The sequence below is a fragment of the Rhamphochromis longiceps genome, linkage group LG19 (assembly GCF_057381845.1).
Source record: "Rhamphochromis longiceps isolate RC_006_pf linkage group LG19, R_longiceps_female_GT1.1, whole genome shotgun sequence".
Lineage (NCBI taxonomy): Eukaryota > Metazoa > Chordata > Actinopteri > Cichliformes > Cichlidae > Rhamphochromis > Rhamphochromis longiceps.
The window spans coordinates 26,609,231-26,623,118 of NC_140575.1; the positions used below are offsets into that span (position 1 = coordinate 26,609,231).

Below are 13,888 nucleotides of genomic sequence, written 5' to 3' on the forward strand. Positions count from 1 at the left end.
GAGAGCAGATCATGTGCTAACAGTGAAAAGTAAAACTGCGTGTGCCACTTTCTGTTAGCCCCAGGTATTACTTTGACTTTTTCCTCTCCTGTGTGTCATTTTTTTGTTTCTGCAAGTAAGAATTCATTTTAAAAAGTCGCATATTACGTTAAAGCATAATTTAAAGCTAGGGGGGAAAGATATCACATAGGTTTTCACATTTTGGTGTAGAGTTCACATCTTTTTACATTTAAACTAATTGCATTTTGTGGGTATTTTTTTCTATAGGCTGTAGTTTTGTATTATTCTTTTCCATTTACTCAAATTAGGGTGTTTTTCCTCCCTTTTTATGTTATTTAATTCCATAATAATAATTCAATTTATCTCATTTACAGCTGAATGAAATATCCTACTTTATGTCTAGCATTGTTTCTAATGTAGCAGTATTTAAATAATACATTGGGAAATTCACTGCCTGCTATGTCCAGTGTTAATAGTTAAGGATTTTAAAGTTGCTTCTACAAGGCCAAGTGTACTGGTTAAAAAGGGGTTTTGTGATAGTGTTTTATTGTGTCTGCTGTTTGTGTTATTTCTGTAGCCTCATCCAGAAAAGCTGCTTATGGCATGACGTGTCCCTGTGTACCACTGACTGCCACTGGCTAGTGAGCAGCACGGTGATGTAGTGTCATCTCGCCTCCCCTCACCCTCTCATCCCCTGTCCACCCCTGCTCTCTGGGCTCGTGTTTGCTTTTGTTCTTGTCTCCAGTCAGCCTGACTCACGGTGATCATCTTGACCAAACGCGGGGAAAGGTCAAGGTTGCAAATTGCCTCAAAGCAATCAGCCTTGTCTCTCTCTGCGCTAACAGCGCAAACTCTCCATCTCTGTCGCCATCTTTGCCCTGTCTCCATCTTTAGTCTGTCCTCCTCCATCTCTGTGTTTACCCGGGGTGGGGGGGCAGTTAGCTGTGCGACAGAGAGGTTTGGCAGCTTGAGCGAGGTAAAGGCGGTCAGCCCTGCTTTGAAGTCTCGGCTCTGACCGGCAGTGGGGCGAGGGACTTAAAAGCACACAGTGTCACTGCCTGGGTGACATTTCAGCACAGAGCAGCGTGGCCCAGTAGGGTGCGCCTGTACACACCAATCATCAACAACATTAAAGCCACTGACAGATAAAGTGAATAACACAGAGCACATTGTCACAAGAATTCATGTGAACATGCACGTGGTCACTTAAAAATTATTTCAGTACTTTGGAGTTTTAGGAAGGTGACTTTATTGTAATTCTTATAGCCTTTTTTGCCTGTGCACTAAAGCATATATTGATACACACTTGGTACCTCGGTGCACATGCTGTGTGAGCCACGGCTAGATGTAAGATTTGCGTGCATTTCGTAACTCAAGGACAGCTTCCTTTGGATCACCTGTGCATTCGAGTTCATTGTGCCTGAGTGGCTCTAGCCCAATAGCTTCTTACACATGAAAGACTTCACTTTCACGTGTCACGCAATAGACACAAACACAGCTGAACAACATCAAAGTCTGCCAGCAGCCTGTAGCCGGACAAATGTCTTCATCTACCACCTGATTGTTTCTGCACGTCTCTCTGTCTGTCCTGTAAATGGTGTAAACAGGTGTTAACATGTCAGCCCCCACAGGACGCCACATGCTGTGGTGTCATGATCTTCTGAACAGCTGTCCCCTAGCAGTGTGTGCGTGTGTGTGTGAGAGTGTGTAAGTGAGTGTATGTGTTCACTGTGAGGGTTATAAATGAGGGCAAGAGGAGATTTAGCCCTAGTTTTGTGCAGAGCCAAGGACAAACAAAGAGAAAGGGCAAAGAATGAGAGGGGGCCTCACGGCTGTAAGCAACACATTCACCAGCTCACCGAATCCTGAAACTTAATCAGGACCTCTTTCACATTTAACACACACTACTCTTTTTTTACGTTTAAGGGAGTAATCCAGAATATAACAATGCTGTGAGAAAGTATTTGGCCCCTTCCCGATTGCTTTTTTTCCCCATATTGATCACATTTAGCCCTGACAAGGATAAGCGGTTTTGGTCACACTTGCATGTTTCAGATCATCAAACAATTTCAAAGATTAGACGAAGATAAGACAAATAAATAAAAATACGTGTTAAATTATGATTCGTTTATCAAGTGAAAAAAATGTAAATCTTCCTGATCTTATGTGAAAACAATTTCACTAGCCACAAGCAGGCCTGACTACTGTGAGACCTGTTGAACTGCTTAAATATAACCTGACAAAGTGAAGAAGACTAAAAGATCTCAAGGAGAAGCATCTAACCACCATCTAATGAAAGAGCTGAGAAACAAAATCATTGGCATGATCAGTCTGGAAAGGGTTTCAAAGCCATTTCTAAGGCTTTGGGATTCCAGTGAATTATGGTGACAGCCATTGTCCCCAAATAGAGAAAACTTGGACAGTGGTGAACCTTCCCAGGAGTGGCCAGCCTACCAAAATTATTCCAAGAGTGTATCAGCAACACATCCAGGAGGTGACAAAAGAACCCAGAACAACATCTAAAGACACGCAAGGCTCACTCGCCTCAATTAGGTCAGAGTTCACAATTCAGCAATAAGAAAGACACTAGGAATAAATGGCATCGTTGAGGTAGTTCCGTCGCAAGCAGGATGCAGCGTTTACAAATAAAATTCAACATTTGTCTCATCAGTCCAAAGAACATTGGTGTGATAGTGTGGTTCCACGACAACCTGCTATAACTGATGGATCCCTGAATTCTGCTCTGTACCAGAAAATCCTGAAGGACAATGTCCATCCATCAGTTTGTGCCCTGAAGTTCAGGCACACTTATGCAGCAGCACAATGATTAAAAACACATTAGCAAGTCCATCTCTGAATGGCTAAAAAACAAAACAAAATGAAGGTTTTGGAGTGGCTTATTTAAAGTTTTGACTTAAATTTGACTTAAATTTCAAAATCTGAGCTTTTACAATTATAACCTTCTGTTACACACCCAAAGCTTTAATGAGACAAGCTTAAGATTAAGTACTTTTATTAAGTTTAATAGTAAGATTAATAGGGAGCTAATGTTACCTGTGATATAAATGTGTGTTTCTGTCCTCAGGTGGACGTGGAGACACTGGACTACCACCACTACCTGCCACTGTTCTTTGATGGTTTAACTGAGACTGCTTTTCCGTATGAGCTCTTCGCCCGCCAGGGAATCCATGACATGCTGGACCGCGGAGGCCCCAAGATCCTGCCTGTCATCCCCCAGCTCATCATGCCCATCAGGAGTAAGTCTGGGAGGGTGCCCGCACTCACGGTTTACCAACCACACAAAACAGAGCTCCTCTCTCACGTGACCCAGTGTGTCATGTCATTTTACCTTCGCTTCACTCTCTCGTTTTCTCAGGGAAATGTATAGTCACCTGGAGACAAATCCAAGTCAGTTACAGTGTTAGTAGAAGCGAGGAGCCGGATTTAACGTGAAAATCACATCTTTAAAGCTAATTAGAAGGAGAGAGAAACCACAGATGAAGTTTTAAATATGTGTAACTTGACGGTTTTAATGATTACTTTTCAGGGCTAAAGTCTGCTTTGCAATCACACAGAGTTATTATCATGGCAATTTTCTGTGATGTTAAAATATAGCAGCCTTTCAATTAGCTTTGGCAGCAAAATGTCCTCATCATCTTCATCATCATTTACATTACTTTTCCAAACCTTTGTATATGTAAATATTATTATTATTTTAACACTGATAGACAGCAGAGTAATCATCTCAGACTTGAACTGCAGCCTTAATAAATATTTTTGCATGTCATTATTTCATTATTCACTATTTGGTGGCAGCCTCATTAGCTTATGATCTCTGACACTAAAAGGCATTCCTTTTACTGAACCCATGAACTGGCTAGGAAATTGTTCACTGAGGTTTCAGGAGGAGAGAGTCATTGTACTGCAAGGCCTCTGCTTCTACGTAAGCAGAGGTCTTTTTGCAATCACAGCCAACGTTGGCTTCACTATACGGGCATGGAGGCTATATCTGCCGTTACGCTGTGGGAAGCAGGCAGGAAAGGACCCAAAATGCAGGACTCTCGGAGACGGAACTGAACTCAAAACACAGCTTTATTGCTGGAATTACAGATTACAAAACTAAAACTGTAACAAGTAACAAGTAAAGTAAGGAATTACTATTGCAAAAAAGGTAATTCGATTACTGTTACTTTCCCTTTAGCACGCTGCGTTACTGCGTTACTAAAACTGATCTTTTTGCAAGAGTGTCTCATGACAATGACGTAAGCGACTGCGACGTTTGTGGCAACAGCTGTGTGCAGATCAAAAATGGATAATATAATGAGTGCGGGAGAGTTTAATTCTGTAAAAAGTGACAAAAACATTACCGTCCGCTGTTCACTGCGTGGGAAGAAAACCTTTTACAGCGAAAAAAAACCCTAAACTTCCAAGCAAGCACCGAGTGCACTGCCACTGGAATGTGAAATTCACAGAGAAACTGCCGTATCCTTCCACTGATCTCTGCGACACACCTGCACCAGGGCAAACCTCCGCCTGCCCCACTCCTGCTATACAGGTGAAAATAGAGCAACAGGACCGCTGGGTCATTGATTTTATTTATTTTCTGCTGTGTTTTACTTGCATCTATTTGAAAGAGTGAGTGTAAACACAAAAAACTATTTTATTTTATGTGCTGGAATGTGCAGAAAATAGGTTTAAATATTAAACAAATTTCTTCCAGTCAGAGAATGTTGCATATAATTTAATGTATGCTTGATGCATAAAGTTAAAAGATTAAAACTAATGAAACAAGTTTTAAAAAGAGACTTTTTCATTTGGTTGCATTTTATATGATGGATTATGCAGAAAAAGTAGAATTGGGCTGAAAGATCTCTTGCTTTATTACCTATTTAGGGTGTAAATCCTGTTTTAAAAAGTAACTAAGTCACTAATTAGTTTTGAAAATAAGTAATCAGTAAAGTAACAGGATTACTTTTTTTTCAGGAAGTAATCAGTAATCAGTTACTGATTACTTTTTTCAAGTAACTTGACCAACACTGCTGATGAGAAACTGAACATTTTGCACACAAGACAAGTGACTATCAGAATAAAACAGGAAGTGACAAGAGCACTGAGACTTGGACAAGGACATTTGAGCTTTACACTACAGGGGATAAAAAGACATGGAAGCAAGCAATAGCCAAACTAGAACATAAGAATCACATGACAGACATGACCTAAAGACAGAGAGTGAGAGAGCAAGGGACAAGAAAGAGAGAGAGACAGACATCACAGGTGCGCTACAACAACACAGGAAACTAGACACAAGAGGACAGGGAACACAGAGAGGAATGATAACAGAAAACCTAAAGCCTAGATAACAAACTAAGGCTACAAACGGAGATCACAACTATAATAATGAAATACTAGGAACAGAATATTAAATAAACCTGAATCAAAAGTCAAAACACAAAAGCTGGGTCATAGACTGGGACCATGAAAATGAATTTCCAACTGTGAATATCTAACTTTCACATTTGAAAATCACTCAAATAAAGGGCCTGGTAACGTTATAGTTAGGAGTAAGGGGCAAGAGTTAGAGGGTTAAGGAATCTGACCTTAATGAAAATGGATTTCTCACTTTGGTTTTATAGATAATATATATTTATTATATTTACATACATATCTTTTTTAGACTTTTCTCAGACTTTGCTTTGGAGATTCGATGCAACAAAAATAGAACAACATGCTTTACCAGGAAAAGAATCACCTGTCTTGCAGTCTGCTGCTACAGCCGCTTCTAATATTATACAACCAGTCCTGATGTGGCGTCCTAATTTGGTTTCGCTGTCATACAGTTCCTATTATTGCATTAACCCTCAGGGTGAAGCGTCCTTGTTTTTTTTTCTGTTTTTCTATTTTTCATTTGCCGGAAGACGCTGGCTCTAAAAGTATGCCTGATAATCTGCAATGAATGTGATGACATGCTACATTTAACTCTGTCATCATGCTGTGCCTCCTTACCTTTCCAGGCTGACACGTTTACACGCGTGCGCACAGTCTCTCACACACACACACACACACACACACATACACACACATTTTTAAGGAGGGCCGAAAGGTTGTGCCTGAGGGCGAAGTGGTGTACGACTTCAAAAATAGACTTCGGAATTCATAGGGATGCGAACAGGAAAGGTTTCATGTGCAGCAAGAACAAGGAAGAACAAGGAAAGAAGAAGTTGGAGGAATGCAAAGTGTGGCTTTGTTGAAAGAATTTCAGCACATGCACAGGCACAAAGTCTCAAACACACACACACACACACACACACACACACACACACACACACACACACAGAAACTCTTTTGTTTGGCGCCACTGCCAAGTGGAGTGTCAGTTTCAAAGTCGGAGCCTTTAAGTGGCGCCCAGTGAGCCTGCGGTAGTGTTCATGTCATGGGCAGTTGGCTGGGGGTGTGTACGTGTGTGTGCTTCTTGTTTATGTGTGGGTGTTGGATGTCTGTGGAGGCAGAGGGGCATGACGGCCAACACCAGGCAGGGCTGTTGGAGACACAGAGACACGGTGACAGACTGACCCTGGCAGAAAGTCGCACTGAGCACAAGCTGCTCGGTCTTAACTGTTTCACATCATACAGTGTAACAACTCCGAAGTGTCGTGTGTGCGTACGCTTTACTGCTTTATAACAACCCAGATTCCCAAAAGTTGGGATGCTCTGTGGAATGTAAATAAAAGCAGAATGAAGTGATTTGCAAATTTCATAAAACAATATTTTATCAAATGATTATGTGAAAATCTACCATTTTAAGAAAAAGAGACAGGCATATGTTTTTCGATGTGTAGCATCGCCTTCTCATTTAACAACAATAAATGAACTCAGGAGACCAGTTGGTGGACTTTTAGGAGAGCAGTGTTGTCCCAAATTTGGTCTGATGTAAGATTCTAGCTGGTCCGCTGACCTTGATCTCTGTTGTCATAGTTTTCTTTTTATAATGTGACAAACATTTCACTTGTGGGAAGGTCTGGACTATAGGCTGGCCAGTTCAGCAACTTGTACTCTTCTACTACAAAGCCATGCTGTTATGATTAATGTGGTTTAGCATTGTCTTGCTGAAATATGCTAGCTCATTCCTGAAAAAGCCACCTGGGTGTGAGCATGTTACTGCTTTAAAATCTGTATTTACAGCTCAGGATTGACGGTGGCTTTCAGATGTACAGGCTTGTTTTTCCATCTGAGATGCAGCTTTTGTGGCTTCTTCTTTGCATGATAGAACTTCAACTTACATTTTTGGGCGGCACAGAAAACTGTGATTTCAGGCAGTGATTTCCATGTTTCTAATGCAGTGCCACCTAAGGGCCTAAAGATCACAGGCATCTGGTGTTGAATGTGAAGCTCGCCCTTTGTGCACAGAGTTTTCTCCAGATTCTCTGAATCTTTTGATTGATTTTTTTTTCTCTTGTTCAAATCCACCTTCTCGTGTTGAAGCTGGTGAAGATGGCCCTTCCTTTCCTATGCTGTGAGATTGAGGGTTACTCCAACCAAAACCTGCAGCTGGTGGAGAATTGGTTCATGAGATGCCACTACACTAAGCAGAGCAAGGACTACCAGCTGCAATTCAACCCCGCTCAGCTGGAGTTTGTTGATAAATGAGATAACCAGTCAGTGCTTCAAAGTTTTTTGTCAATAAGTATTTATATTAATAATTAATTTAAGCACTGGTTTGCCTTCTTTTGCTTGCACAAGTGTGTTTGCAACCTCCTCTACCACCACAGATAGATTGTAAGTCTCTATACAGGCACGTGAAAGCAAAATGTCTATTTGGCCCTCTGTAATGAAGCACTCACTTTACACACAACTAATCATTATACACAGTGGTACTTGGCTACTCAGTAACCCAGACAGCATTTTATAAGTTCAAACCGCTCAGCAGTTTTGGCCATTTGCCTTCTGGAGGCCAGACCAAAGGTGATGGTTATGCCCCTAATGAAAACACACACTTCGCCCTGATAATGGAATTCTAAATGGCTTGCTCCTTATTAACTTTTTCGTTTATTAAAAATCAGTCCCGTTTTGCCATCCACAAGGCAAAACCGCCAGTCCGTGTCTCTGTTGCAGATTAATTACTTTTCTATGGCGTTGGAAAGAAGGAGGGATGGCAGAAAGAGGAAGAAAGTAAAAAGCCATCCACAGTTTAAAATGGCAAGATATATATTTTTTCTCCTCTGACGTTAATACATCTTCAATGTGGCTGGCAGACTCTTATCTGCAGAGCGACTGAGCCACATCAGGCCCTGGTGAATTTTGATGATGACTGCAGGTTACCCAATGAGAATACACAATGAGGAAGGCTCTGGCTGACATTATACTCTGAGGCCCCTGTCCTCAGTGACTTAAAGACTGAACTCTTTCCTACTGTACACCATGCTCCCTTTTGCTTGCTTTAGAAAGAAAACCTTACTGTGGGAAAAGAGGCGAGAGCATTTAATATATTTTTGTGGCGTTGACGCATTTCAGAAGGCTTTTTTTTTTCCCGGTGTGTGTTTGAAATGACAAATGGTTTGCTATGAAACATCAATTTGTGTAAGTAAAGTCGTAAAAAATGGTTTTGTTCAGCCAAACAGATCCAAGGTGACTCAGGAGACAAGGCAGAATGTTTTTGAAACGCCGTTGTTTTGGGCTTTCTCTGGCGTCCTTAAACAAGGAGGAAGATTCTGAGCCATGCCTGCGTGCAGTTGATTGGCAGAGCATTTGTTCGGCTTTGAACTAAAATGAGACTTTCATTACAAGGAGATCCTCAGTTACGCCTCTGCACGAGAACATCTTCATCTGATCTCAGAAGTGTATTTATACCCCGAGCGAGAACAATTCACTGCTAAACTCTCCGAGGTGTCGCCCCTGCCTCTGACATTTCACAGGAAGCGGAATACGGGGTCAGCGTTGTTTTATTTCCACGCTGAATACGAAGCAGGCCTTAGCATGAATAGATGATTATTCAGATTTGTCCCAACACAGGTTTTAAACCAGCATTAATATATCAGGCCCTCGGCTGCCTTCCACTCTGGCTCTTTTAATTTTTTTTTCCTTTCTCTTTTTCTTTTTTTTTCTTTTTTGCAGTGAGGCAAGAGTGCTGATGAATAATTGAACAGTCCCGCGGTCCAAATGTCACAGCAGGGAAAATTGTTTGCGCTGGCTGGTAATTAGAATTTCATTGTTTGTTATGTAGGTTTGAAATTCCTGTCATTCCACATTCCACCTTATCTCGGTGATGGCAGATATCACTGCGCTTGTCTATCCGGGGGAGACACTAAGGCAACGATGGAGAGATGGCGTGAAGCACAATACATTTGCTCATTCAGCACACACTCATTCACTCACTCGCTCACTCACACACTCGCACATTGTCGCCGACACAGATAAAGTCACGCTCCTTCTCATTCTCCTGCTCTCAGATGGACACAAAGCAGTGGCCCTGGTTCACATAGTCTTTTATGAATGCCGTATGCAATATTCCTTGAACCTTTGAGCCTCATGTTGTTTATGTGACTCTTCTAACATTGCGTAACTTGGTTCGTGTTTTGTTACTGCCACATTCAGCACTGCCTGTGCTCGTGAATGAGGCTGACATTTTTGTCCCATTGCTTGTAAAATGCTTGCACTGGAATGTGCACTCATGTACGCGCACACGTACGGGTACGCTTGTGTGTGTGATGTGTGAGTGGTGTATGAGAGTGTGGCTCCGTGTGCTCGGGACTGCTCCATGTTTGCATATTAGCTGTTTTAACACTTGCACTGAGTGATGCAGTACGCTGTTCTCTTTGCTGCTCACACACAATCTTTTAGGGCTGGTGCCCTTTTCCTCTTTCTCGATTAGTCTTATGTGAGTTCGAATAAGGTGCTGCAGCTAGGTATGGGTAAATTACTATTTCTACTAATGACTTGAAATATATATTGATTCTAATGTACAAAAGACTTAAATAGCAGTCAGAAAAACAGAGATCCATGAATGAATGAATAGAGATTCATGGAAGAATTCTGTCATGGCAGAGATCGCAAATGTCCCTCCAATTCCTCTGAAAGACAAAGGGTTTAACTTGGCTGCACACAAACATGTAATCCCACTGGTTGGGTTAGTTACTGTTACAGGTTAGTTCGAGGCAGGTAGAACCACTTTCAGGCTCCATTCATTTAGACAGGGACTCACAGTAGCAGTTTCTGGAAGTTAATTAGTCATTATTCTCACTTCTGGAAGCCTTTGAGCTACATGCAGGGCTATTCATATAGTGTTGCTATCAATTTTGTTACAATCAATTTTGTACTCATCTTGAAGCATACACTGTAAAAAAAATGTTGTAATATAAAAGTATTTTACTGTGTATTTTACAGTTTTGTACTGTTTTTCTAGAATATCATTAAATTTACATAAATAGACTGTGATTTTACATTTCAAATGTAAAATAACATAAAATCACTGTAAATGTAATAAAACATAATTTTCTTGTTTTTTAAATATATTTGTCTGTACATATGCATATTTAGATTGTTAAAATACATTCACAAATGTATCATAATTTCACAAATATCTGTCCATTATTTGAAAGATTGAACTGTTAAATTCAAATGTAATGCTATGGAAAAATATATAAAATGATTCTTATAAACTTTTTTTACATCAAATAATGTTATTTAGGGCGATCGTGGCTCAAGAGTTGGCATTTCGTCTCGTAATCAGAAGGTTGCCGGTTCGAGCCCCAGCTCGGACAGTCTCGGTCGTTGTGTCCTTGGGCAAGACATTTCACCTACCACCTACTGGTGAGGCCAGAGGGGCCGATGGCGCGATATGGCAGCCTTGCTTCTGTCAGTCTGCCCCAGGGCAGCTGTGGCTACAACTGTAGCTTGCCTCCACCAGTGTGTGAATGTGAGAGTGAATGAATAGTGGAATTGTAAAGCACTTTGAGGGTCTCGAAAAGCGCTATATAAATGCAATCCATTATTATTATTTAAACCAACTGTTAACTGTATATTTCTGTACATTTAAGTATTATTATTCATATTGCCGCATTCATTGACCTTGTTTATAGGTAATTTCATTGTTTAATGAAATTACCTATAAACCTCTGTCAGTGCGCCCCAGGGTGGCTGTGGCTACAATGTAGCTTGCCATCACCAGTGTGTGAGTGTGTGTGTGAATGGGTGGATGACTGGATGTGTAAAGCTTTGGGGTCCTTAGGGACTAGTAAAGCGCTATACAAATACAGGCCATTTACCATTTATTTAACATTTTAATCACATTCAAATGTTCCTAATTTAATGTTTAAAAGCACTTGAAAAAGGCAAAATCCTATGTAAAATTTGGGCTACAAACTGTATTGTCATTACTGAAAATAACCGTATTTTATTTAGTTAGTTATTTAGTTATTTTCTGTTATTTTATAGTATTATTTTGGCGCCCCAGCTGCCGGAACATTACTGTGTTTTTAGGATTTTTTTTTTACAGTGTACAGTATATACACACGTGCTGCCGGTAGAAATTGTGTTCATGAGTTTGTGCTAAAAATACAAAACTCAGAGCTGCTTATGTTTATGATAATCTGTAGACTTTATCACGAAGGACAGCCTAAATAACTCCTCCACAAATATGCAGTGCTGTTTCAACACTGTCCAATCAGTGTGTGTGTACATATATATATATGTATGTGTGTGTGTGTGTGTGTGTGTGTGTGTGTGTGTGTGTGTGTGTGTGTGTGTGTGTGTGTGTGTGTGTGTGTGTGTGTGTGTAAACCACTGATATGGGGGTAATAATCCAGAAACCTTTTTTATTTCGTTAGGTTTTGTGACTCGAGGGCAGTGAAAAGAAATTTCACCTTTATTTTTTATTTAAAACGTATTTTTAGCAAACTTTTTCTTTTGGTGTGAAGCACTGTGCCACTCATTTTGTCATTTAGCCATGTTTCTGATGATCTTTATAAACAGGTTCAACATTTCAATAGAATTTTTGGAACCCCCAGCTTTCATGTTGTCTAAGTGCTAAGGAACATTCACATGTGGGTTTGCAGGTAAGCGGTCCATGTTGACAGGAAGAGAGGGATGCCATTTATTGCAGTAGTTTTGTAAGGATTGTCTATTACCTAGTTTTTAAATGTTTTTTTTAAATAGCATTTTTTCACTAAAAATAAGCAGTTGATGGACTCCCAGAACGGCTTTCTGGCTTCTGGTGAATGTCAAGTATTTCCTGCCTTTTAGTTCTGTTTTTAGCCTCTACCACCCGCGACAGGGAATGGTAGAGACCTGCTGTTAAAGAAAACTGCTACAACCAGTCCACACTGAACAGATAATCAAGCTGAAATTCTAAAAAGATCTCCAAAGCAAAGTCGATTCAGAGTCAGTCATTAAGTTGTGGCCTTTGTTCCCTGTAACAGAAACAAAGATCTCTTTAGTTGCAACATCAACAGTTTATGAAGAGGAGGAACCAGATACCTCCAGTTGGCCAAGATGACGAAAGAGCTTTCCTGTGAATTTGTGTCACCTCACGTTAAACAAACAATTTATTGTGTTTGAATGTTGTCATCATCAACATGACTGAAAGGCAAACCTGTTTGATTCCTATCTTGAGTGACTTGCCTGTCGACTGACATTTGTTCTGTGGCATTTAATATTACGACAGCTTTACTAACCAAAGTCAGTAGCATAACCACGAAGCAAAACCTGTGGCTACGGTTTCTCTAAATTAGCGTGGAGCAGTTGATATCCTCATTCATTGCATCTTTAAAGTCAAATGGCTGGCTTTAATACTTCTGCCGTGTCCTAGTATCTTTTACCAGATTGAAACTGTATAATAGCGGCATTTCTCTGCTATTCCTATTTTCCTCACCATCAACCACAGGCTCTCAGTGTTTTTGCACTCCGTAGCTGATTTCTTTGTTTTTGACTATTTCTTTTAAAAGGTTTTTCTTTTTTTCATGCCTTTCATATTTGTTTTTCTAAGTGCTTACAGGCAGAATAGTCAGTGTGATGGTATTGCAAACCCCTTTTTTGTGAAAGTAGGCGTCAAATGACAGTTAAAGGTTTCATGAAGAGACCTAACTTTTTTTGGTGGGGATATACTGTTTTAGACTGCACAAAGGGAATTACCAGTGCTCATTCAAAGGGCCACATAAAATCCAAAGCAGCCGAAATAAAACAACAAGTATGAATATGCCAGTCTTAGAGGCTAATAACAAGTTATTTTCTAGCCCTTTCCTTTCTGTCTTTCATCTATCTTAATCTCTGATTTGACATTTGTCTTATGTTGTTTTCTCCCCCTTTTTTTCCTCTCCATATTTGTCTCTCTGGATCACGAGCTCTCCATTTCTCCCACCATCATTCTCTTTTGTTCTCTCTATCGGTGGGAGATGGAGTTAAGTGCAGCTGTAGGCCAAATAGCCCAGTGATTGGCTCTCACTTACTCCTGCCTCCCCAGTGCATTTGAAATCACTGATTGCAGACAAGCTAGTCTAAATCAAAGCTCTGCTTTAAGGAAAATTCTTTCAAGGAAAAGGGAGTCTGCTAAACCCATTCCCAACGCAGATCATCGCCTTCACTTACATGAAGAAACAATGTGTAAATTGACTGTATTTAACTGATATTGCTAACTGATATCAAATTATGTTGCTGCCCTTCAGATGCCCTGAACACAAGGAACCATCAGGTGATGTGCACCACCGTGAAAGTCCTGCAGCACCTGGTGATGTCTGCAGACAAGGTGGGAGAAGCTCTGGTGCCCTACTTCAGGCAGATCCTCACCGTTTTTAACCTCTTCAAGAACAAGAGAAGTGAGTCTCAGGCACCAAGCTCTGGAGTGTTTCAAGGACAGATGATGTGGGAGGTGTTTGTCTTTTGGAGCAGATCTTGTGTAAGC

At 40.6% G+C, this 13,888-nt stretch overlaps 1 protein-coding gene across 2 annotated transcripts in view; it reads left to right on the forward strand.

The window, feature by feature from the left end:
• pacrg (PARK2 co-regulated) overlaps positions 1 to 13,888 on the forward strand; it is a 150,971-nt gene that overhangs the window by 76,525 nt on the left and 60,558 nt on the right. For both annotated transcript variants that reach the window (XM_085391872.1, XM_085391873.1), the window contains exons 3-4: positions 3,086 to 3,257; positions 13,653 to 13,802. In XM_085391872.1, the coding sequence (XP_085247998.1) occupies positions 3,086 to 3,257; positions 13,653 to 13,802 (322 nt within the window). The remainder of the gene's footprint in view (positions 1 to 3,085; positions 3,258 to 13,652; positions 13,803 to 13,888) is intronic.